The sequence below is a fragment of the Myxocyprinus asiaticus genome, chromosome 26 (assembly GCF_019703515.2).
Source record: "Myxocyprinus asiaticus isolate MX2 ecotype Aquarium Trade chromosome 26, UBuf_Myxa_2, whole genome shotgun sequence".
NCBI lineage: Eukaryota > Metazoa > Chordata > Actinopteri > Cypriniformes > Catostomidae > Myxocyprinus > Myxocyprinus asiaticus.
This window is the reverse complement of record NC_059369.1, coordinates 18,161,517-18,189,244: the sequence shown is the minus strand read 5'-3', so window position 1 is coordinate 18,189,244 and position 27,728 is coordinate 18,161,517. Positions and strand designations below refer to the sequence as shown.

Genomic DNA, 27,728 nt, shown 5'->3' with positions numbered 1-27,728 from the left:
ATGAATAAATTAAGCTGTTAGTGCATAGGCTTATGTTTTTGCTGACATTATGCTGTTATTGTTTTTAACACTTTTTGTCAATTGTAGTGTGGTGATATTGGGAGCTCATCTTTTTTACTTAATGAGGTTTGTTGATTGTAACTGTTATTGAGGTTTGTGTTAAGGGTTGCGGTCTATCGTGTGTCTATGTCAAACAATTGTACGTACTGCCTTGCCTTGCAAGACATACCTCTCTTCAGAGGCAAAGATTGCCGTTAACTTCATGCAAAAGTAATTGAAATGGTAACAAAATGAAAGTTATCGTATTGCAAATTGATAGTTGGCTGAACAAAAAAAATGTAGTTCTCTTTCTAACATTCTTTCGGTATATCACTATGGGAATTAGCCTCAGGCATATCTGACACTGGAAGCAATGACACCACGTCTGTCAGCTGACAGAACAATTACAGCAGTGATAAGAAAGCCCCACCTCCCTATAAAAGACACAGCCACAGGTCTCTTCCTCATTCTCGTTCTCTTCCCTGTGAAGATTATTGGAAGCTATCCTCAGTGGTCGCTAAACAGTTTGTTAGATGAGCCATTCAGGTACATCACAGAGTGTGGCTTTTTTCTTTTGAGAATATATTCACTGTCGAAGTGAATATACTTTTCTGCTGTATCGATATTGTTTCTCCGGGCATAAACCGGCGTGTCAAAGCAGGTTTACATATTTTTCCAGTTGAGTTAAAAGCAGTTATAGCTTCTACCCTCTCCTGCACGTCATGGTGTTGTGGCAGATCGGCTGGCCTTATCACATTAAGGAGAGATCTGGGGATTAACACAGAAATGATTGGCAAGCTGTGGTGAACTGGCTCTGTGTTCTTGAGTTCAGGTTTCTGTAAGGGTGACTGCGAGCTCACCGAGTGGCGGAGCAAAATGGAAGGATCCCTCCCGTCTGTGCGCATGTGGATCTATGATCTCGCCCAAGAATTCCCACCCGCTCTGTATCGCCTGTCTCGGGGTCAGACATACGCAAGTTGCACTCGCTATTCCTGAGTGTTGCCCGCACTGTTCCCGGTTCGTACGGCAAGTTTTGGAAAGGAGGGTGCGGGTTGCGGCGTCGAATAATGGGGATCCCTGTTTTTCTCCGCCACCAGACAATTTAATGGACGAAGTGCATGGAGGGGCACAGCCGAAACAGCCCCAGCCGAGAAGTAAGGCTTCATTTGCGGCGGCGGCTGCCAAACATCACCTAGCGGGCAACCTAACCAGTGTTCTGGTTCGGGACATGGAGTGGGTGAACAGCAGTCGTGGAGTATCTGCTCCACTCCTTCCTCAATAAGAGAGTTTGTTTTCCCCCCTCTAGTCAAGAGGACTCGGCAGGGGATTCGAAAACTAAGTTTAGTGTTGTACAGCTTTTACAAAACGAGTTTAAGGAGAGTGTTGGCACCAGTTCCCCCAGTGCCTCTCAGTTTGCATTTCCCCTCTCCACCCACAGGGTCAGAAAAGAGAGAGGAGGAAAGTTTGCACAAAAACATGTGCTACAAAAATAAAACGATTATCAGTGCATCCAGGCAGTGGGCCGAGGGCACAGCAATGTGTGAAAATAAACACAAAAGCTCCCAAATAATGTCCAATTAGGAGCTGCAATCCCCAGCTCTGCCGCTAGATGGTGCTGCAGCACCATCAGTGAGCGAGAGCTACAGCAGGCTCCTCTCTGCAAACGCAGAAAGTTGGCAGAAAGTCCACCCCTGGGTTTTATCTACAATTGAACGGGGTTATCGCCTGAAATTTGCTGTCAAACCACCTGACATCAACAAGGTGTTAATGTCAACAGCGGAGGGAAGTCAGCTTAGATTTTGGAGGAAGAAATAGCCAATTTGCTGAGCAAAAGAGCTAAAAGGGTGGTGGTGCCGGCGGAGGACAGCCGTCAGGGTTTTATTTTGTCATCTCCAAGAGAGGGGGAGGTTTCAGTCCAATTCTGGATTTGCAGAACCTCAAAAAAACACCTCAGAAGGTACAAACTCAAAATGCTCACGCTCAAAATGCAATCTCAATTTGTTCATCCTAGAGACTGGTTTACTTTAGTCGATCTGAAAGGCCTTTACCCATCACACAGAAAATTCCTAAGGTTTGCTTATCAGGGAGTACCCTATGAATTTTTGACTGTGCCTTTCGGACTGTCATTAGCATAGAAAGTGTTCAGCAAGTGTTTGGAAGCAAGCAGCGCTAACGCCGCTGAGATTAACTGGTCTAAGAGTGTCTGCTTACCTAGACGATCTACTGCTCTGTGCTCAGGAAATAATATATCTGGGTCTCAGATTAAACTCCGATCTGTATTGAGCATTTCTGTCAGAGGAGTGCATCAGATCGATTTGCAGCTGTTTGCCCCTTTTTCAGAGAGGGAAAAAAGTCTCATTCAGACTGTCTACGCCTATTGGGTCCGATGGCCTCGACGGTGTCAGTCATTCCATTGGGACAATTGCGAATGAGAGAGTTTCAACACTGGATAGCAGCGCAGCACTTGTGTCCTTGCTGTCACTTAAATCGCAGGGTGACAGTGACGTCAGTGGGGATGCTTGCTCTCTGTCACCGAAGAATCCCCGCTAACCTTCACAGGGGAATCCCTTTGGGGACGGTCTCTCTGAGGAAAGTGGTGACGACAAACATGTCACACATAGTTTGGGGCGCAGTGTGCAAAGGCAGAATAGTGAATGGGGTTTGGCCCGCGTCACAACGCAACATGCACATACATTTTCTGGAGTTACTGACAGTGTTTCTAGCATTGAAGCACTTTGCACTGTTCCTTCAAAGCCACCATGTCCTAGTCAGATCAGACAACATGATAACTGTGGCATACATAAACAGACAAGGGGACACGCATTCACAACGACTTCACAGCTTGGCACAAAAGCTGATTGCTTGGAGCAGTGCACGCTCTCTCATATTGCGGGTGATGCATGTTCTGGGAGTCATGAATAAAGGGGCGGATCTCCTGTCCAGGGGGAATCCTCTGTACGGAGAGTGGAAGGTGAGCTGCCGTAGATCTCTTCACATCATATGAAAACACTCATTGCCCTCTGTTCTTCTCTCTGGCGAAAGATGGTGCTCCTATGGGTGTGGATGCTCTAGCTCATCCGTGGCCATATGCGCTACTTTACGCATTTGCCCCACTGAGATTAATCATTCCAATTCTAAGAAGAGTAAGTGAATACGGTCACTAAGTCATACTGATCTCCCCATACTGGCCGAGGAAACTGTTGGTAGAAATTCTTGTACGGCCAGCCTTGGCCCCTCCTGCTGCACAGGGACTTGCTGGACTTTGGGGGGGGTTCCAGTATCGGTATTTCACCCCGACCTGGACCAAGTAGCTCTTTGGGCTTGGCCCATGAGAGGCTAAATTTGAGTGTCACGGGTTTACCCCAGAGGGTGATTGAAACGATTCAGAGTATGAGGGCTGCCTCAACGTACTCCACATACGATCGGAAATGGGATGTGTTTGAGCAGTGGTGTGCACACAAACACATTGTTCCATTTTTATGGTTGGTGGCAGACGTTTTGTGTTTTCTTTTGTGAATTTTTGGATAAAAGCAGGGCCTTTTCTACTATCAGGGTTTATCTCACTGCCATATCGGCCTGTCATATGGGAACTGACTCAAGCGAGAATGAAGAAGAAACCTGTGGTGGTGTCTTATATAGGGAGGTGGGCCTCCCTTATCACTGCTGTGATTGGTCTGTCAGCTGACAGAAGTGGTGTCATTACTTCCAGTGTCGGATACGCCTGAGGCGAATTCTCACTCCTGTTATCAGAGAACCGGGGTTACATGAGTAACTCTCAACACGATTTTTTGCATTTTCTGAATAAAATCATATTGACTAAACAAAGCAATATTACTGAGGACTCAAAAATCTTAAAAAGTACATAAAAAAGTACATTTCTCAGTTGTCTCCAAGTCTTCACTGAATAATTGTTAGATATGATACACTAATACAGATTTGTTGCTGAAGGCTTCTGACCAAGAAGCAGATCATAATTAAAATTCTACTTGAATTAATTGTGTGTTTGTTATGATTTCTAAGCTGATAAATCCACCACACAGGAAAAAAAAAAAAATGCTTATTTTCAGTTATTTTGGCGAGTCAGGTGGCTAATTTTGGGCTTGTTTTTCCAGACCAAGCTTGTTTCTCTTGCAAGATCCGGCAACACTGCAACTGGTATTTCACCCACCCGTAGCACATAGTGTTGTCATTTCAAAAAGAACTTTATTAACCATTCTTTCCTTACATTCCTAACATTTGGAAAGGAGGCAACGGAACGCCCAAACCAGAATGAAAAAATACTGTTTCTGCTCAGAATAAACTGAAATGAAATACATTTCATTCCCAGTCCCTGCTTAAAACACCCAGAGAAACCCTGCAAGTCCGTTCAAATGTGCCGGTGCTGCACAGAATGGACGAGGTTCCAAGTTCAAGGATAAAGAGAGTTAATGGCTTTTGTAGACAAATCTGCTGAGTTCTGACTTTACATATAGTTTTGCTGTTGGGCAGCTGGCTCTGGAACACTTGCAATATTTATTATTACTTCATTAGAAGCCATGAAATATGCAGCATCTGTCCAATTTTAAAACTCTGCATTTTAGCAAATCACATGGAATTTTCCTGCCATTCAGATTAGAAAATGATTATGCTGGAGGGTTGTGACCCAATGAAAAATGTATAGCTCAGTTGCTCTTTTATAGCTCGGGAGACTTCATGGAGATCTAAATTATGTCTCATTGAAATATGTATCAGTGACTTTGTCTTAGATGATTCTTCTAAAATCCCTTAGGAGATATAAAAATATAAACAAATGTACAATTTTTGAAAAACAGTAAGAGTCTAGAGCCATGACTTTGATGTGGATAGCATAGCTACGTTAATGTAGTCTAGACAATCTTGATGAGAAAACATTCAAGTTCATATTGGAATCTCTGACTTTTGATTACAGACTTTGGTATGCTGCTGATCTTCTATGAAACTCCTAGAGGAGACGCATGTGAGATAACTAGGATCTTTTTCACAAAAGTAAAATCTGAAAAAAGCAGGAGACTTAAACTTTCCATTTGGCCTCCACTCAATGTCTAGGAGATCCAATTGAGATATTAAGGACAATTGTGATTTTTCTATCCTACGGTAATACTTACAGAGGATGGAGAGCAGAACAAGGCCAAGCAGCAGCAAGAGATTTGTTTGGACCGAGCCAGCACCACTGCAGTCCATTCTGTTCTTCTTACAGGTGCACACCTGAACTTTCAGTTCTGTGTTGTTGGATATGGGAGGGATGCCAGAGTCGGTCAGAACCAGAGGCAGGTTGTAGTTGGCCCTTTTAAGACTGTGCAGCAACATGATCTGGGAGTGAGTGTCTGTGAAGGACACCAGAGATGGCTAATATAAATCTGACTGAAGAAATTGTGTACACACAACAATACACAAATCAATACAGAAAGTCTAAGTATAAATGTGTACACACAATATTGTGTGCTGTGATATTTTAGCTTTAGCTGCAAGCTTGCAGCCTGAACTGAATGTGATGGGAGAGAAAGTCTGGGTGCCACAAAATAATACAAAGTCTATAAATAGACAACACATCTACAGTAGCAAACTATTGCAATGTTTGTTGCATGCACCCATGAATGAATGACACTTATTAGTTTTCTTATAAATAAGTCAAATAGATTCAAAAATAAAAGAGTCTTATGACTTACTCACTCAATGAATGAATCGATCAGAGGGGTTTTTGACTTGATCCACAAGTCATTATTTCCATCATACTTCAAATAATTCAAGAACTGTTACTGTATTATATGTACTTAAGGCTTGTTAGATTTAAATCAGTGTAATTGTTCATATTAAACATTTAAAGATTCACATTCAGATTAGTTTTAAAAACAAAAATAGTATTGTTTTAGTTTAGAATATTTGTTAGGAATATTGTTACAGTAGGAAGTTTAGCACCAATTTATTCTGCAAGTACAAAAAAAATAAATAAAATATCTCTCTCATAAACACTCACGTCATTGAATTTAGAACAGTGTTCACCCACACTTCCTGTCGTTTGAAGTTAACATCTGTGCTCAGGTTTACTCTGTCACTTATTTAAACAGCAGCCACCCAACCTTGAATCACCTCACCAGTCCTCTCTCTCTTGTTTTGTCTTTCTTTCTGTCTCTTTCTGTGTTCTCTGTATCAGAGAATCTGCCGCTGATTCTCTTCTCAAACAGCTGACAGAGGTCTGAAGATTCAGACGCATTCTATATTTGTGTGCTTGTTCTCAGGAGGGATGGGTAATCAAGAGCCTGCCAAGATAAACCTAAAATACACAGAGCTATTTGGTCAGAGTGATATCTAATGATACACACCCACTGTCTGTGACATTAAACTTTCACTCAGCAGCATTTCTACTTATACTGCCCACCTGACCGTGCTGAACAGAACAGCTTAGGTGAGAATTTCAAAGCTGGACCGGGCTGGTTTATGCTGTTTATTGCTAGTTCGGTGCTGTAGCTGGTGGACGGTTAATATTATTTACCACCAAAACTATTCTGCATAGTTTCAGCAGAGGATCACATTAAAGTATAATAGTCCACCCAAAAATGGCATTTAAACCTGTGGTGGCAGGATTGGTTAGTAGACACTCCATGTCAATGACCAATGACATGTGGGGCTCTATTTTCTTGAGTGCGCAAAGTGCAGCGCTATGCCCTATGACTGTGCACAGCATCTTATCCAATTTTCATGAGCACGCTAATTCTGCCTAAGTGGCCATGGTTGGGAGTGTTTGCGCAATCTGTGGGTGTATACGTGCAAACTGCAGGTGTATTGTATGGCAATGAATTGTCGCAAAGCGCAATTTGCTATTTTCCTGAGAAACAGGTCATTGAGCTAAGACGTTTCAAGAGCAGGTCTTATCTCAGCACAAAGTTTAAATTCAGTTCCTGCAGGTGCAGGTGTTAATACATTTCTTGTCCAAACTCTGAAAATATAAAGTACCATCAAATTATGTCCCTGACGATCAGAGCTGTAGCAATATTATGAAACAAAAATGTATGAGATTTGTGTTAAACTATCCATAGGTCATGGTTTATTTTTCAATTATTATTATTATTATTATTACTATTACTATTATTATATTAACAATTGTATTTATGATCTAATTTATATTAGTATTTTTCCACCTGTTGTCGTGAAGTGATTTTTAAGTCACTGCAAAACGGTGGAAGAAGTCGGAGAGAGTATAACGTTTTTGAATTGGTATGATTTTTGACTACTTCGTTATTTTGATTATATTTATGTTTCTTTTGAAGTGTAATTTCAATTTAGAAATATTTTTGGTTGAATTTTTTCACGTTTCAATAAATGTATTTAATTTTTCTAAATCAAAAGCGACCGGTAGAAGTGAAGTGCGTGCCGATACAATCACTGTTAATACTAGCCATGATGTGTGTGTTAGTAGATGAAAATGATTAATAATATTACATTCTCTATAATTTAATGGAGCGTACATCCAAACTCTGATGATCAAATTTTCCATGTGTATAAAAGGAGTGTCACTGTCATAGAAATATGCCTGACATTCATCAAGGATAGTTAATGCACAAAAGAACGTAATTTCACTGCATACAGTCCATTTAAACTACCTTCTTAATAACTTCTCATGAATGTGCTGTCTTTGTTTATATTGCTGGTGCTTGAGGGAATGGACTATATGACGCAGAAGGTGGAATAACTGGAGAAGAACATCACAATTAAATTGCACTTGACCCAGCCTATTTGTGCATTGCGCGTGCGATTTTGTCAAAGCCACTTGCGCCTAAGACTTAGCGCATGCTTGCACGAATATACAAAACTTCATGGCTATGCCCACTGACTTTGCGCTTATGACTTATAGCATAGTGCTATGTCATTGACAGCAAACCTGATACGGTGCATCTTGATGAGTTGTGATGTGATTTAAATGTTTAGAAGTGTGAACAAGATTTGTGAGCTATCATAGAGAGAACATTTTCAGTTATTTTTTTCTTGCTCAAAGGTATCGCACGGCTTCAAAAGAATTAGAATATAGTGCTTGATGCATACTATATTAAGTATTTTATAGTCCTTTCATAGAACATTTTTTGTTCTTTAGATGCTTGACAGCCAGTGGTCACTGTCTGCTGAAAAGAGCAGCCTGGACATTCTGCTAAATTTCTCCTTTTGTGTTCCACCGAAGAAAAAGTCTGATCACAGAATTTCTGGGTGAACTATCCCTTTAATGGGAGCACTGTCTATATTTCCTCAAACAGATGTTAGCTATCTCTTGCCATTTTTATCCTATGGCTAAACCACTTCACTAAAAAAAATAAAGGACTTAGAAATAGCGACCACTTGTTTACCATGGCTGAATGCATATTTCTGTCCCATCTGAGAATTGGCTTACCATTGATCCTGGATATTTTCCATGTCTTCTCCAGCCCTGGCTGTTTGCCAAGCTCAATCTTGAAGGGATCTGTATTAGGATGAATGTCCTTGTCTCGTCCCCCGATCACCACTACGTTCATGTCTTTAGCATCCTCACACACACGCACCACAGAGGGGAAGATGTAGGGGGCGTTGTCGTTCTCATCCTCCAGAGTGATAATCAGTGTACCTGTGCCCGTGGCGGGTGGACTGCCTGGTGGGACAGAAGATACTGCTGTTTATTAACCATTTCACATTGGTAATATCAGGGAAAATGAGAGGAACGATGACAAGATGAATATTAATAGACACAGTGAAACCAATAAATGTTTCACTCAAACTTATTCAAGGATTTAACATAAATGTCTTTTAAATCATAAATACCACAAAAGTGTCTGACATTGTCAACAAAAAGCAGAGCTTTTTGAACTTAAACTTTGATTGTTATTAGAAAAACTAATATGAACTCACAATTTTCATGTTTTTCTTGAGAAAACAAGTTTGTCTACACTCATTTATATCTGTATTGCACTTTTCACAATACACATCGTTTCAAAGCAGCTTTATAGAAAATCATGCCTTGTCTGAAATCCCCTTCTGAGCAAGCTGAAGTGACTGTAGCGAAACTCCTTTCAATGTTATTTAGTGGTGAAAAAAACAACAATTTTTCAAAATCCAATATTATTTAGCTGTTTGAGCAAAAACCGATAGGCACACATAATTTTTTTGCCCTCTTCCCCTGGTTTTACTTTGCATGTAATCTTTATTACCGACATATCCAATGCGCGCAAGTGTTGTTCTCAAAGCTGTTTACATTTCAAAGTCAAAATCAGAGAATTATAAGTCTCATGTAATTGCAGATTTCTTACATTGTTGGTTTTTTGAATATGTTGTTTTTTGATAGTTTTGAGCGTCTTGTTGTGCATGTCACGCTCAGTGTCGGCTGGGAGAGGCAGCTGTTAAACTTGCTGCTGCTGTTTCTGCCTCGCAAATCCACCGATTTGGGCAATGATGTCGGTGTAAATAAAAGCATGTTTGATGTACTGTAGCAACGTGACATGACACTGTTGTTTGACAAATTCGACAAGCTGTACCACTACAGTACAATCTACTTGCCGTTTGCCATCAATCTTCTCGCCTATGTACTGAAAGTGCATTGCTCTGTATTCATGGGAGCGCGCAGCGCCGCCTCTCCGGGGAGGAGACTGTTCTACAGCTCTCAAAGTTGCGCTGCTTGGTTTTAATTACACTATAATGTGTGTGTTTATGTATCGTTCAATACATATGGTATTGAATCGTGAATGTCATATCATAAGATACAATACGATACAATATTTTTTTTACACCCCTAATACATACTGAATATATATACAGCTCCGGAAATAAATAAGTCTTGTTGGCAAAAAGCTCAGACAGGATGCATCAGGGACATGAATACAGGAATCACAGTATATTATCAGGTGGGTTACTGGTAAACTTATAAATGGGAGAAATTGTAACTCTGAATATGGTGGCTCTATGACAGACATTGCTTGTCAGTTTACTCAAGAACACACATCCACATTAGCTAGATCTTTTTGTGTGTTCCAAGCTAAAGAAGCACAATTTGTGTTACCATTGTTTTCAGATTTTATTACTAATTTCATTTTATTGAAAAAAGAAAATATTTTATTATAAACTTGACCAACCATTTTGGAGATTTCACTCTTTCCCAATTCAAGACAATATGAGCTGTACTAGTATTCCGCTTGTATCCATTAAAAAATAAAGTTAAAAAAAATAAATAAAAATAAATATATTATATATATATAGCTGCCTGTAGGCATTACAAACATGACTGCTGAATAACCTGGCTTGCCTTAAAGGGACTTTGTAAGAAGTCCATGTCCATAAAGAATGAAAAGAAGCCTCAATAGCAATAAAATCAAAATGTCATTATTCATTTCACAGCCATGATCAAAGCCATTTAATGATGCATTCTCTCTCATGTACATAAACTATATTATTTATAGATTGGGTTTATTGGTATTTATGTTGGACATCAGTAGTTATAGAATGCTACACTACAGATACAATAAAATAAAAATCTAAAAAGTGTAAAGAATACAAGTCGCTACAGTAAATGGTAGAAGATGAGATACAGTGCTGAAACAATAGGATGCCATCTGTGAATCTGTAAATTCTACAACAAGAGCAGCTGTTGAAGGAAGATCATCTGTTTTCTTTTTTTGAGCAAATCTAAAGTTGATGAATGTAATTTATTCAATGTTAAAATTCTTTCTCCTATACCAACTTAATATGCAGAAACAACAAGTAAGCCATGCCCAAGTTGATTTTTACAAAAAGTGTAAGCACTGTGTCTCTATGATGATTCAAAACATTGCTCTGTTTGTTTGAGCATCCCAACCAGCAAAACATATACAGTAGCAACTTTGGGGCAGGACTATCTTGACTGACCAATGGCAGAATTATTTGAAAACAATTATAATTTTGGCAATGGATGCTTTTCACATTTCCAGGTTTGGAAAGCAGAAGTAAACTATAGTGGGGTAAACTTCTCAAGCGGTGAATGGGAGACGAGAGCAAATACTATGCGTTCACAATTTGCTACAACAGCAAAAGATAAAATCAACTATTACAGCTACATAACTTTCCAAAAGAGGAAAAAAATAGAAAGAGATGGATTTTGTCAGACAGAAGAGAGAAAGATGCCAAATTTATTGTTACTACATCAGCAGCTGTATTTGAAACCCCATCACAGCAGTGCTGACTGGATTTTTATATTATTTTATTTATTTTTTTAAGTAATGCCAGGGTGACATAACACAAAGAACATTTTTATAAATGTACACTTAAAAAACTGTAAATGTTTGCTAGATTTATGCTGATAATTTAGGCAGAAAAATGTTATCACAGCCAATGAAAATTGCCCATTCCATTTGGAGAAGAAATTATACACTTCAAGTGTCTTTCAGAGGCTTAATATTTCACACTTTTTCCCTTTGCCCACAAAAATTACCCTCATCAAAAATAATAATAATAATAATGATTCGAAAAGTAAAACAAAACATTGTGATGTCTGACTTGAAGCAACAAGAATTATCTTGATTTGAAAGAAAAGATGCATCATTTTGAGAAAAAAAAAAAACAGCAGTTACTGTAGGACTGCATAATTATAAACAGCCCCGGAGGTCACTCGCAATTAACATCCAATGACAGGATCAGTAATTACAGAATAATTTTGTCCTCATGTTGCCAGGAACTCTCAGGCCTCAAAGGAAGGAAGAAAAGGCATGGTGTCAAAACAAGGGTAAAACTAATATCTCACGGGAAAAAGAAATCAGACTTGTTCCAATGCCGTCAGTCCAGTAGCCCTGCAAGAAGAGCATTTGGAGGTAAAGCAATGTGGCCCTTGCCATGTTTTATTGATTTTCTACTCAAGAAAATTGTATTGTGGTGGCATCAGCAATTTAGCATAGCTTTTAATGAAAATAACATACAGTGGCCTAAAAAGTATCTGGACACTTAAGAGACACTTAAAAATGTGTATAAATGTCATTGCATTAAATATCAAAGCCAGCAACATTTATTTTAAAGAAAGATATAAAGCACACTTTTCAAGCAAAATATTTCACAAAAGAAGTTTGTTAGGTTTAATATTACAAAACATAATATTTATTGTTCAAAATTAAGCCCAAAAGTAGATGGACATGTTCTGCTTGTCAATCTTTGTGAAACATCTCCATAGTTAATATGATGAACTACACCAGAGATGCTTACACTTCTATGGAATGAGTTCTTATTATTATTGTTATTATAGTAAGATCTACCATACACAATATATACATCATCGGTAGTGACATTTTATGATTCTCTATACCTATTTTGAAACCACAACAAATAATAATGCTTATTTATTTATAATGTAAGCATTGTTTCAAGTTCTCAAGTAATTATTCAAGACAAATCAACAGTCTGTAATCAAATAAGAACAAAAGAAACAAATGAATAAAAAAATAAAAGCAGTAAATAGAAACAAATTACAAAAGAATTCAAATGAAGAAAACAGTGCTTTTTAATAGCTTAAAAAATTAACAGCAGTGGCAACCTACTCAAGAATACTTTCAGAATGAAATTAAATGTAACATAAAACTACTAGCTACTGGTATTCACTGTTTGATTATATTCCATTAATTATTTTTAAAGCTACTTAATTTATCCAGCCAAGATCTGTGAGTGGTTTATTTGTTTTCTTGGTATTGTAGTTTGATTAATATTAACAACATATTTATCAGCTACAGGTCTAACAGGTGACATTTATAATTCAAGTCTGACATTTTGATACAAATCCTCTTTTATGTCCCACGGTTAACATTCACTTTAGACATTACTGACTGTATTTACATGAACACCTCACTAAGAAGGGCACTTTGGTGGAATATTGAAGTGTATTTGACCGTTTAGGTGTGTATCCGCATTACCACGAGAGCTCTCGGAGCACACGCACATGTAAAGCACACACACATAGGCCGCCTGTCAGTCGAAGAGTGCGTGCCTACAGAAGCGAGAAAATAAAAAGTCAATCTTTAATATTTTTGTTGGTCAATCTTTCATATATTGATCTTTTTTCTCTCTTTTCTCTTTCCTTTTTGACCTGTTATCGAGATCGGCCAGTGGTTCTCTTGCGATCGACCTAATGAGTACCCCTGAACTACACCTTTGCTTACTTTGCTAGGACACCTGTGTGAACTTGTAGGGAACCAAATTTATACTTTCACTAAAAATCACTTTGACACCAGTTGGTTAAGTCTATGGCATAATTTGTTAGCAGATGCCACTTGGTTTGATATTCTACTTCTAATGGAATAAAGTTACAGCATTTGTAAACGTGACTTAAAACACCATGAGCAAAAGAAAAATTGTACCGCATCGTTTGATCAAATCTAATGTATAAACAATGAACTGCTAAAACATTTAGATGGGGCTTGTGTGTGCATTTGTTACAACACAAGTGAGCAAACCTATGAGTGAATGATGTCACAGGTCAAGACAAGTATTACATTGTTAAACATAGATGGCTGTTGGTTATGGTACATGAGCTTCTGAGAAGTTAAAGGACGTTGATTTACATTTCTACTAATAAGGTCAAGAACACACCATGACCAACAGCTATTGACTGTGCTATAACCCAAAGAAGCAGCAGCTAAAAACATGCAAATATAATATTAATAGATGCATGCATATTTAATGTACCAAACTTCTGCATGCACAGTAAAGTTTATACATACACACACACACACAAACAGTAAGATTTTATATTATAACAAAAAAACAAAAAACAGTAGAGTTTATAATGCGCTTATATTTCATAAACAAATTATAGTTTATACTAATAAATGGACATAGTGTCTCTCACATTTTGATTAATGTCAAAGCAAAACACAAACAAACAAACAAACAAAAAAACAAACAAACAAAAAACATCTGAATCTAAATTCAAGATGAAAAGCAAAAACCTCCAACCTTTCAGAATGCCAGCAGCAATATGAAACTGTATTTCATTTTGATTAGGTTTGGTCTGGTGAAGACAAACATTGCTGGCTCTCCACATATTGCCACTGACCCCCCAATAAATTCTCTGGGATGCAACATTTCCACATAAAACTACAGACATATTCTAGCATTTCTAGGTGTTTTTTTGTTTTTTGTTTTTGTTCTATAAACAATACTATAACTGAGGGGATGTTACCATATACAATGTCTAGAAATGGACCAATATAATTCACAGTAATTCACCAATTACTTTTCGCTTCACCTGAGTAAGAACCTATATCTCGCACATTCCATGACAGGCGCCCACAGGTCGAAAACTCCTGTACGAATGCTCATTCATGAACAGAGAATTCGCAAAAACTTCACAAATTCAGTTTGGCTAACTTGACAACAAAGTTGCAGAGCCAATGTTATCTCCCAGGTTAGTGGTGTTTACTGTATCCAAAAACCCAGATGCTCCACTTTGCTGTTGTCCACCACATCACTTTGATGTTAGGCTACTTTCCTTATGGCTTATTCTCAAAATATTATGATTTTTATTTTATAATACTACAACTTTATTCTCAAAATATAATGACTTTAATCTCATAATGCTATGAATTTATTCTCGTAATTTTTACTTTATTATCCAAATATTATGTGCCTCATCAGCACCACCATAAATCATCCATCACATCCCTTTCAAGAAGAGATAAACCCATTACTGGCCTTTACCCCTTTTCCTGCACTCTTGAGTGTACACTCTTAGAAAAAAAAAGGTTCTTTAGGGTTCTATATAGAACCCTAGGGTTCTTTACTCAGTTCCAAAGAACACTTTAAGCAAAAAATTTTATAATTATCAAAAAAAAAAAAAAAAAAAAAAAAATAACCCTTTTTGAACATAAGTGTTGTTTAGGCTGACAACTGCTTAATGTGAGTATCTACTGGATGTGTTTGTATAATTTACATTATTAAAAGTTTTGTTTATAAAAAGTTTTAAACACTACACTACATTACTTTTGCATTTCATACTGCAAAAAACAAAATAAAAAATACAATTTATTTCTTCAGATTTGGGTTTGATTGAAATAAATAACAGATGATCAGATCCAATGTCCTTTCTCTTTAAGACAGCTGTTTATCTCAGTATCAATGTACAGTCTATGGTCCAGTCTATTCTTTACTTATAATTCAACAACAGATGCATACAATTGTGTTTATCATAAACAGCAAACAACTTCAGCGAATAGTGCTGTTTTCCCCCCTCCTGTCTACAGAGTGCAAAGGCGCATTTAAGCGGCGCTTGCAGATGCGCAACTCAAGTGATCTAAATGTGCAAGAATTCTATTTCAAATTTAAATGGTCACGGAAAGTCGGTTGAGCTGAAAGCCTGAGGGGGAGACATTACCCTGGTAAGTAAGAGAAATACAAATAAGAAATAAGTTATTTTTATTCATTTCGACCTAACTCTAACTAAGATGCCATATTAATTTAACGTGTTTGAGCAAAGACCTTCACCTAACTCAGAGAGCACCTCTGAATTCTGGCCACCAACATTATCAGAGCCATGACAAGTGAAAGTCACAGGGGACATTTGACATCAATGTTATAAAGGGTATATCTTTTTCTATATTTTCTCATTATTTTGCATTGCATCTAGGTTTTAATGAGACTAACAAAATTTTATTTCTGTTTGCAGTGTCTCTGAAGTGCAGCATTACTGGTTTGACCATCTTCATACAGATAAAACACAACACTTAAGTTGTTGAAGAACTTACTCTTCTTCGTGCAAGTTTTGATGCAATTTAGAGAGATAGATATTTCTTTGTTTTTTTTTTGTTTGTTTGTTTTTTAATCACTATGTATACTGACAGCACATCTATTACATTTTCTCTTACTTTCAGGGATCAGCACATCTATCCTCAACCTGGGGCCGGATTCACAAAATATTCTTAAGAAGAAATTTCTTCTTAACTACCATTTTCTTCTTAATTTCTAACTTAATTTAGAATGAAAAATGTATTTAATTTCCTGAAAAAACATCTTAAGAAAGTTCTTATCTTTTTTCTTAAGATTGTTCTTAGCATTCAAATTTTTCTTAAAATTCATCGTAAATAACATCTTAAAGTTAGGATAACCTCACAGTTGTCTTAAATTCTAAAAGGTAAGATATATAATCAATTTTGAGTGTGATGTCGCAATGAGCTGTTTGTGTAGAAATGTGATTTTAGAACAAAAAACATTTTTGACTGTTTTGTGTTTAATGATATTTTTATTTTCAGCTTTCAAACAATGTAAATGTTATCACCAAATTCAAACAAAGCTTCTTAAAGGAATAGTTCACCCAAAAATGAACATTTGCTGATAATTTACTCACCCTCAGGCCATCCAAGATGTATCCGAGTTTCTTCATCAAAACAGAATTTAAGATTTTTAGGATTTCATTTCAGGCCTCCTCCTCTAAACAATGCAAGTGAATATCCTCCATTTTTTGACGGTCCAAAATGCATATTTAGGGTGCATCAAAATAATCCACATGACTACAGTTGACAAATAAAGTTCTTCTGAATGCAAACGCTTGATTATTTTTAGAAACAAATCAATACTTATATACTTTTTAACTACAAATGTTCACTTCCGTACATCTCTGTGACTGCGCTCATGAGAGGGAGGTCAAGCGTCACGTGGAGGAGGAGGCAGGAAGTGTTTTCTTTTTGTATCGTTACGATTTACCAGTGTTGAAGTATTGAATTTGTTGTAGGCTATTAGACAAGGCAAGCCCATGAGCAGGCTGATCAGACAATGTCAAAGCCTGTCTTTTTATTCTTAAGAAAAAAATTAAGATGTTCTTAAGAAAATATTGGAGAACTTAAGAATTTTTCAAGAATTGCACTTAGGAACGTTCTTACGAACTTCTTATAATTTATCCAAAGAACTTTCTTAATTTTTTTCTTAAGAACATTTTCGTGAATCCGGCCCTTTAATATGATGTCAAGAAGACCCCTCAGTGCAGAGAGGTCAGCATCAAACTGATTACATGGAGTTTTGTTTAATTTGTTGTTTCCAAAAGACCTCACTCAATGTGTCTAATTATAACCATGCTGTAAAAAGACCCCCCAGTGGCAACAAAATTATTCTTTATTCTGTAACAGATTTTCATAGGCCATTTGTTTTTATTTATTTATTTTTACTTAGTTTTGTACTAAATGGTTATAGTTTTAACTATGGTTAATATTAAATGATTTAATGTTAATGATTTTTATATAAATAATATTCCTACTATTTAGACTTAGCTTATTATTAAAGACATGGATTTATTAAGTCAATTCTTATAACTATTTTATTTTGTGTTATTTATTGCTTATGTTGTCATAAATACAAACTATTAAAAATGCTTACTTAATATTACTTAAATGTGTTTTATATGGTTATTTCACTTTCTGAGTGAAATAGTATGTACACTATATGACCAAAAGTTTGTGGACACCATATGTGCTTGATGAACATTTGATTTCAAAACCTTAGGCATCAATTTCCCCCTTTGCTGTAATAACAGCTTCCACTCTTGTGGGAAGGCTTTCCACTATACTGTATGTAGTAACATGGCTGCAGGGATTTGCTCTCATTCAGACACAAGGCTATCAGTGAGGTCAGGAACTGATGTTGGTCGATGGGGCCTGATTCACAGTTGCCGTTCCAGTTCACCCCTAAAGTGATCAGTGGGGTTCAGGTCTGGGCTTTGTGCAGTACATCTAACACCCCCCCACCTCCATAGAACCACCCTCGCACAGTAAACCATTTCTTTATGGACTTCCTTCTGGCTCAAAAACCCTTTACGGTTCTTTTGATAGAACCCTTAAAATGGTTCTATAGAGAACCTTTTAGGGGTTCAAAATATGAAGCGAGCGATAAAACTCTTTGGGGTTCTATATATTGAACCTTTTCTTCTAAGAGTACACATACTTCCCTTTTCTCTAAACCTTTGTCTCCTGTTCACCTCACCACTACGTACTTTAAAAAGCTATTTTAAAACTGTAGCTTTTCATGGTCCAAGCCAGAGGCATTTCAAGGGTGAAACATTTGGGGTGAAACATTCGGGGCTCAAGCCCTGAATAATTTTGGTCTAGCCCCGAATGTTTTTTGTTCGGAACTCACACAAAAACCAGGCTATAGCCGCACAACACAAATGCATTTTTCAGATCAACTGCTCAGATGTTGAGTTAATTAAATTACATTTATCCCACGTTCTGCGCTTTGCACATGCTAAATATGCTTCTCATCTGAAAGGCGCATTTGCGCTGCATGATTGAAACCTGATTTTTGCGTGAGTGTTGTGCAAGCCATCACAGGATCACTTGCGCATGTGAAGTGATCTGCTCCGCTTCAGTGTACTGTATTCCTAGCCATGCCAACATGGGAGGATAATGGCTCGGGTATATTTCGGTTGTCCGAGTATCGGATCGCGCCCATTCAACTGCGTACACTCCATTGATGCTGAGTGCAGACGGATACGTTTGATGCATGCGTACAATGACTGCTTTGTAATACTCTTTTAGTAGAGTCAATGGCCAGCGCATGGGCTGACGATGCACACAGACGATGACTGCGTCCACGGGTCATGAAAATCTGGGCAGTTTAACGTTTTTAAATTATTTAGGCTATTTCATAACAAACACTACAGTTTATTATTTGTATATTTGTTTTTCTTTTAACAGGGTTTGTACAGATGATTCAAAGTTAAATTCAAGAACTTTCAAGATCTTTTCATGCAATTTTATTTATTTTCAAGGACTATGCATGAGATGTCATTAAAACTAATTCTTTATTTGTTAATTTTAAATAAAAATATTTTATTCATTCAGTTAATTTAATTTTATAAAACACCACTTATTGCAAGTACAACATCTCAATGAGCATCTTTAACTACATACTCTCAGTAACAATTCTTGGTGAATAACTGGGTCCGTAAATAGTAGTCCATATGACTCGTGTGCCATGTTCCATGTTCATTCCATTCCATATCATTAAAGCTTAGGTTATGGAATATTTAAAGAATATTTTTTTTCCTCCGCTATTTGAAAGCTTTTTCATGGCTAGAAAAGTCAAGGGACATGTTTGTCAACATATTTCGATATTGACCCAAATGTTGTCAGAAATAACCTATTTTGTGAGACACAAAGCTTTCTTTACAGAAGGTGGGGCTAGACGGCCCACAAAACTGAATCCTTCATTGATCTGCATTCAAGTCTCAGAACGTTTTACATCTCATATAATTTTTTCACTCTGGAGAGTAATTTTTAATTAAAACTGATAGTTGCAAGGATTCATCCTTGTTGAATCACCCAAACATACCAACTTGAATCCACCACAGCAGTATCTATAAAATATAATTTTTTTAATCCTCCAGTAACAATTGATTGTGATTGGCCCATTCTGAACAGCCCTGCCAAAAGCAACAGGTGCCACGTGACAGCACCGTCTATGTGCTGCCTGCTTCAGCACTGGTTTAGTGGTCTGTCATCAGAACATATTTCATTTATAAAATGATTTAAGCAATGTATTTTATGATTTTTATGAAGAACTTTTTAAGCACTTCTAGGTAAAAATGGCTATTTTCAATGGTTTGAAAAAGCCAAATTCAAGTATTTCAAGCACTTCAAGCACCTTGTATGAACCCTGTTTTAAGGAAGACTAGGTACATTGACCCAGGGCCGTAACCGCAATATACAATGAGGGGGACAAGTCCCCTCCAATAATCAGATATGGCCAAATTGTACCCCCCAATTATTGATATCCTTGTTGCTGTTCTGCTGCAGTCCATTATCAAATAAAATAAAATAAAATAAAATCACTTTTATTGTCACACAACCATATACACAAGTGCAATAGTGTGTGAAATTCTTGGGTGCAGTTCCGAGCAACATAGCAGTCGTGACAGTGATGAGACATATACCAATCTACAATAAACATCAGATTTACACAACACAATTTAAAATCTAATATACACATAATTACACACAACACAATATACAAATAATAACATACAATGTATATTATACAATACACACAATATAGAATACACATTATACAATAAAAAATAGTATATATAGTATATATAAAATGTACAGTAGGTTGTATTGTACTGTATTGACATTCAGGCTGTCGGTTGATAGTCAGTTGCCAGTGTGTTGTTAAGAGAATATAATTTATGACAGTCCAGTGTGAGATAATAAGATTAATATAGTGCAGTGCTGATGTATATTGATTGTGAGAGATCAAGAGTTCAAAAGTTTGATTGCTTGGGCGAAGAAGCTGTCATGAAGTCGGCTGGTGCGGGTCCTGATGCTGCGATACCGCCTGCCTGATGGTAGCAGTGAGAGCAGCCCATGGCTCAGGTGGCTGGAGTCTCTGATGATCCTCCGAGCTTTTTTCACACACCGCCTGGTGTATATGTCCTGGAGGGAGGGAAGCTCACCTCCGATGATGTCTCTGGCAGTTTGCACCACCCTTTGCAGGGCTTTGCGGTTGTGGGCGGTGCTATTGCCGTACCAGGCGGAGATGCAGCCAATCAGGCTGCTCTCTACAGTGCTGGTGTAGAACCGTGTAAGGATGTGGTGGTTCATTCCAAACTTCCTCAGCCGTCTCAGGAAGAAGAGGCGCTGATGAGCCTTCTTCACAATGGCCTCAGTGTGGATGGACCATGTGAGTTCCTCAGTGATGTGGACACCCAGGAACTTGAAGCTGCTGACTCTCTCCACTGGTGCTCCATTGATGGTGATGGGGCTGTGTTCTCTTTCTCTTCTCCTGAAGTCCACCACAAGCTCTTTTGTCTTACTGACGTTGAGGGAGAGATTGCGCTCCTGACACCAGTGTGTCAGAGTGTGCACCTCCTCTCTGTAGGCTGTTTCATCATTGTCAGTGATCAGACCTACCACCGTCGTATCATCAGCAAACTTGATGGAATTGGAGCTATGTGCTGCCACACAGTCATGTGTGTACAGGGAATACAGGAGTGGGCTAAAAACACAGCCCTGTGGGGCACCAGTGTTGAGGGTCAGTGATGAGGAGATGTTACTGCCCATTCTAACCACCTGGCGCATGTTTGACAGGAAGTCCAGGATCCAGCTGTACAGCGAGCTGTTTAAGCCCAGAGCCCAGAGTTTCTCATCAAGCTTGGAGGGCACTATGGTGTTGAATGCTGAGCTGTAGTCTACAAACAGCATTCTCACATCAATGTTCCTTTTTTCCAGGTGGGAGAGAGCATGTGTATTGTAGATGCAATGGCATCATCAGTGGAGCGGTTGCTGCGGTAAGCAAACTGCAATGGGTCCAGTGATGGAGGCAGCACAGAGCAGATGTAATCTCTGATTAGTCTCTAAAAGCATTTGCTGATGATGGGGGTCAGAGCAACAGGACGCCAGTCATTTAAGCAAGTTATTTTTGATTGCTTTGGTACAGGCACAATGGTGGACGTTTTAAAGCATGTGGGGACTACAGACAAGGAGAGGGAAAGGTTGAAAATGTCCATAAAAACACCAGCCAGTTGGTTCGCGCACGCTCTGATGACGAGGCCCAGAATGCCGTCTGGACCGTGGCTTTACGGATATTCACCCGTCGGAAGGATCGGGTTACATCCGCTACAGAGACGGAGAGTGAACTAACTCTGTAGGTTCGGCCGTGAGGGCTCTCTCCACAAGGGTGGTGTTATTTCCCTTATACAACGCCGTCTAGTTGTCATTAAGCAGGAATAACAATGGTTTTCATTAAAAGTTCATTTTTTTTTGCATGCTCAGTAGTCTAAAACCACTCGTCAATGTCATTTGAGTCAATCAAACTGATGAAGGCGGGAGTCGCGGAACTCAAATTTAAGACACTAAGTGGGAACCTCATGGATTACTCCAGCGCCGAGCATCAGCAAGCAGTTCAGGTTAAGCAGTTCAGGTGTTAGTGTAAGATGAAAGTATCTAACTAAACATGCAAAATTTGACCACTGTTTTATGAATAAAATGTTGTACCAACTGGAAGTAATTTCCATGGATTTAAACTATTCACCATTTGGCGAAATTCGCCGTATTGAATTGAAAATATGCCATGTACAATACATGATTCAGATGTCATTCTTACTTATGAATGTGAAAACATTAATGGAGTAGTTTTCAGCATGTCAGGCTAAAGATAAAACACGAATGTGTCTACATTGTAAATGAATTGAATGAATGTGGTAATCTGGCAGGTTTCTGAAAGAGCTTTTTAGAAAATTCACTAGACATTGTCTAAGAAAATGATAAAACACAAAGTAGAGCGTTATCACCCTCAGATTAGAACTGTGACTTGAGGGTTCCATTGAGTTTTTAGGTTGTGGCAAGGACAGACTAGTTTCATGTATTTTTAGTGCAAATATTATTAGGTAATCATTAACAATCAATTTAAGATTTTCTAAATAATATCTTTATGTCTTTAATTAATTCTGAATTTTGTACAGCATCTCCTAAGAGTCTTCTTTTTTATAAGAGACCGTTTTATTTTGAGTATGTCCTTGTCAGGCCTGTGCTCAAAAATGATCCACCAGTTAAAGGAGTAGTTCACCTCACTCATTTACTCACCCTTATGTTGTTCATAACCATCTGCTGTTACTTTTTCTTGGAACATAAAAATATATATTTTAAGCAGCTCTATTCCATAGAATAACAGTTTATGGTGAACAGGAGATGTCAAGCTTCATAAAGAACAAATACTATAAGCGTTACTAAAGGTTCAGTATAAAGACATTATAACAGTAGTCCATATGAATTGTGCATGTTGCAAGCTTTCTGGGGCCATAGAAAAGCTTAGTGTTGTATGGACTACTTTTATGATATTTTAATAATGATTTCTTTTCCCTCTTTGGACCTTGACAGCAGTTGTCAATATGAAGTTGTTTTTTTTTTTTTTTTTTTTTTTTTTTGTATGTAAAAGAGCATCATTGGGATTCTTGAAGAAAAGATGGTTTTAAGATTCTATGGGGGAAAAAACAATGAGGCACAACTTGAGGACAGTAAATCATTTTTTGTATTTTCTTTTTGCATGTCATTTACAGATACATCAGTGATGAAAACAAATTCAGATTATATTTGAGTACATTTTCTTTGATACAGCACAAAAAAGAAAGAAAAGATGACTGAAACTGGCATATTGCTAGCAATGCAGACAGTGTTTGACTTGTACTGTGTGAACTTAAAAAAACAAACCTTTTAAAACCCAAAATTATCACATTTTGGACACATTAAAAAAAAAAAAAAAAAAAAAAAAAAAAAAAACACATTTAAAACCTTTATTCAGAAAATTATAATTGTATCGCCTTTACTGTTTTAAAGGACCGAGTACCATTATATTTGTGACCTCAACACCTGCGACCCCCCACCCCCAAAATGGTTTGGTCCCCCCAATGTTCAAGACATGGTTATGGCCTTGCATTGACCAAACCACAGTAATGACAATACATCCATGGTCTTACCTGTGCTTTTATGGCATTGTACTGTAAATATAAGGGAAAGAACATAACAGACTTTAAAGCATGGACCTCCAAGACTTACGGACCAATTATGGACAAAGTTTTCCTCCTGTGCAATATACTGTATGTTCTGTTCTGTTCGAATGATGTTTGATTAAAAAATGCCATTGTTTGCCTACAAATTTTCACTAGCGCATTACTCAGTAAAGTGGTCTAGTCCTGGGTACAGTAACTAGTCCTACAGTTGCAATCGAAATTATTCAACCCCCCTGACCAGCAATACATTCTGGTGATGTGAATTAAAACACATCAACTAAAACCTCAGTAAACAGTCAAAGTAAGTTTTTAATACACATTTGAGTTATTCTGAGAACAAAGAGTTCAGTTTACCCAAATTTTTAAATAAAAAATAACTAATTCTCTCCACAAATGCCATGTAAAAAATCTTCAATCCCCAAAGTCAATCATTTGTGAAGCATCCTTTATATCCTTAATATAAAGTATTTCCTTAACAGCAAATAAATGTTTCAGGTAAGTGTTCTCAGGCTTCAGACACCTCTCTATTAGAATTTGTACACATTTCTCATGAGCAAAAGCTTCCAGCTCATTGACATTCTTTGGTTTCTGTGCTGCCACTGCTTCCTTGAAATCCCAACAAAGGTTTGCAAAGGGATTTTAATGATGGTCTGAAAGGGCCATTTAAGGACATTCCATGACCTATTCCTGAACCAGATTCTGGACAACTTGGATGTATCCTTGGTGTTATTGTCTTGCTGGAAAGTCCAGTGATCACCGAGCTTCAATTTACACACTGAAGGCATCACATTTTTCTGCCAAAATGGCCTGCTACCTGAAATAATCCATGGTGTCAGTCACATAGTCAGGATAGCCGTTTCCTGCAGCCGCAAAACACCCCCATAACAGGACTGACCCACCTCCACGCTTGACTGTGGGGATGGTGTCGTTCTTGTCATCACCTTGTCATCTTACTCCAGATGTACTGCTGACCCATGGGTCTAAAACTCATTTTCAGTTTAGTGTCAAACATCTATAAAACCTTCTTCCAGGACTCCACAGGTCTTTCCTGCTTCTTTCCTATTACTTCTTGAATATTCAAGTCAACATTTCCCTTGGTGAAGTTTTGCTTTCTTCCACACCCCAAGAAGGTTGCTGTTGTACCATATTTAAAAAAAAAAATGATGAATGGTGCTGCCAACTTTGTCTATTGGAAATTGAAGTGCCTTGGAAATGTACTTTTAGCCATGACCTTTCTTGTGTAATGAAATAACCTCCTCTATTAGCTTTTGAGACAGCTTATTTTTAATTGCATTTTTTGCATAGAAATACATTTTTGCTTATGACACTAAACTTAAATTGTAAAACTTAAATAAGTGCCATTGCAGATTGATGACTTAAATTTGTTTTAAAACAATTACTTGTGTAGCCTTACATATTTAAGGAACAGCTACATGCAATAGGGGTTGAATAATTATGACATGGCTGTATTTAAAAAAAGAATCCTGCTATTTACAAATATTAGGTTATATATTCACACTATGACTTTGAATGTGTCACTCAACTGATATAGATGTGAAGTTTAAAAATTTTGATTTGCAACTGTATAATAAGTAACTACAGTAGCCCTAATAAGTCCTATTAACAAGTTCTAATAAGATGTTAATTAAATTAAGTTTCATTTTAAAGGTTCCAGATGCTTAGACGATATAAAAATCACTCAGAGTGAGATCCTTCTGATAATGATCATTTAAATACTAAGTAATATACTGTATATCAAAATACCATAGTATTACCATCACTTTACCATGTTACTGTCACAGCTGGCTACTTTTTTGAAGGTCACTGTGAGAAATTCAGCAACTTCATGTGTATCCTTTAAGTCTAGAGATGCTTTGAAAATGTAAAAATGCTGCTCCAGAATCATATTGTACATTTTTTTTTTTTTTTTAAATCACACAGGGGAGCATGCCACCGAACCCCCCTACATAATAAGGAAGCACAATGTGATTTGATGGGTGAATGATGAAAGGCTAGAAACACCCCTTGAATGTAGAAAACAAAATATAGGCATGATATAATTTATAATAGCTGTATTTTTCTGGCACAAAAAAAAAACAAAAAAAAAAAAAACATTTCAAATAGGATAAACTTTAACAAATAATATTACACTTTCTACAAGAAAATACTGTACTGCATAATACACTCTAATTTCTATTTCTTGTCTAAAACATCGGCAGCATTTAATTTAATATTCTGCTACAAATTAGAAGACCTACAGTTTTTTTATTTTTTTTAAATTCGGTTCATTTCAATGAAATGCCTGCAGGAAATGATTCACTAGGATGAATCAAACTTTCTGACAGTATCCAAAAGAGGAGAGTGTGTTTAACTGTTGCCTCAGCTTGCGTGTTTGCAAAACTGCATGCAAGTGACAATGTGACACAAAAACCAGCAATGTTGTGATTTGACGTGCTACACCAGTACATGCTGGAAAATGAAGCTTATTACTGGAAAAGCTACGCTGTTTTAAAAACAGCTGAGCTAATATCATACTAGTGAAAATGTAGTCAAGTTAGTAGCCTACTGTAACATTGCTTCTATTAGTAAAAAAAACAAAAAAAAAAAAACAGTACTTAATATCATTGCTTTAATTAGAAACTAAAATGGAAAAGTATTCATAATGCAATAAATACCTCTATAAAAGTTTATTGAATTAAAAGTGTTTAAGAACATTACTTATTAGATGAAATCCATACCACAAATGCAAAACACTCTTCAGGCTAAATCTAATTTTTTCCAACAAGCCATAAAATTAAGATCTCTCTTCCTGTGTTATGGGACTCAGAGAAGACCAACCTGGCCTCAGACATAAATACACAAGGAAATGCAAATCTCTCCCATTCAAAAACATATCTGGCTGCCGTACGTGGTTAGAAAGCATTACAATTATTTGTCTTCACTGAGCCACACAAAGATATTCTCTGGTGCAATCGTCTTTACCATCTTCATCAGCATCATCATCATCATAATTATCCACAGTAAGGCTAAGAACTCACTCATCCCCTAACTCACATTGAAAGCCTATTAAACATGTTTAGATGCACCATAAAGTATGCTGGAAATCAGCGGGAGTGTTTCAAGTTGCAGTTTATCATCTAAATAATGCTCATCTTTGAAACTAGCGATCCTTGTAACATCATTAGTTTTTAAGGTAAAAAATGAAAAAAGACTGGAAATATACAGAAGACAGCATGAGGATATGCCTTTTTTGTTTAACATGCAGTACTGATGTAAAAGTTATTCATGAGACATGGATAAAAATAAATATGTTATTTGCATAAATATGTCCATTACATATGCAGAATGAAATGGGCTGGATGTTTCAGATGCTGTCTCATTTCCTCTCCATAATAAGAGTGATTTACTTTCTCCTTTCGTATCTTTTACTGGTATATATACTCTTTTCTTGTCGGATTTTGTTAAGATGCAATTCCTTCTCTCAACTTCCTCCTAATGCATCACAAACAATGGTTATATGGAAGGTATAGACAGTTTTGTGCCTCAAAGCTGTTCGTGAATAGGTTGGCAATCAGATGCAAAGCTGTCCCTTGTCTTTCTGTTTTCCTTCTGCACTAAAATGCATTTTCACTCTTATGGCTATGGGAATTGTTACAATTGTATGGCTAGCCAAAAACGTAGCTTGCACATTGTAAGTATGTTAGTTGACAAGAAATACTTTCGGGAAGTTTACACGTCCTGAGGTGACATCTAAAACAATTTTAAACAGAATTTTGCTATTTTTTTTATCATTACCATGCACACATGCACAGAGCCTTTGTGTCCTAATAATAATTGAGAGACTATGATGAATATTTATTCTTTTAAAAAATAATTTATTATTCCATTAAAACTGCAAAACAACTTAGAATGAACTAATGAATGCAAAACATGTGATTCAAAAAGGTAAAAAACTAAGGAAATATTGATGGGTCACAGGATCTATAATATATACACTTTCCCTTACACATTCATATACATTTTAACTATGGCTGTCGATTTAACACTTTAATTCAGTGTGATTAATTATATAAAAAATTAATGCATAAAACAAAAAAATATGGCAATTAATCATGTGCCCAGACTGTAATAAGGATTATTCCTACCTGAGCAATTCAAGCTTGAAGTACAACCTGCTTTCTCCCGGGGGCAGTAAGCGAAACTCCAGCTGTTAAGG

The 27,728-nt window shown here is 37.2% G+C and overlaps 1 protein-coding gene across 1 annotated transcript in view; it reads right to left on the bottom strand.

Annotated features, from left to right (window-relative positions):
• The window catches only part of LOC127417265 (cadherin-13-like), a 596,890-nt gene that overhangs the window by 26,682 nt on the left and 542,480 nt on the right, over window positions 1-27,728 (bottom strand). The window contains exons 12-13 of the mRNA XM_051657154.1: window positions 8,435-8,668; window positions 5,163-5,381 (exon numbers count right to left, since the gene is read on the bottom strand). Coding sequence (XP_051513114.1) covers window positions 5,163-5,381; window positions 8,435-8,668 — 453 coding nt within the window. The remainder of the gene's footprint in view (window positions 1-5,162; window positions 5,382-8,434; window positions 8,669-27,728) is intronic.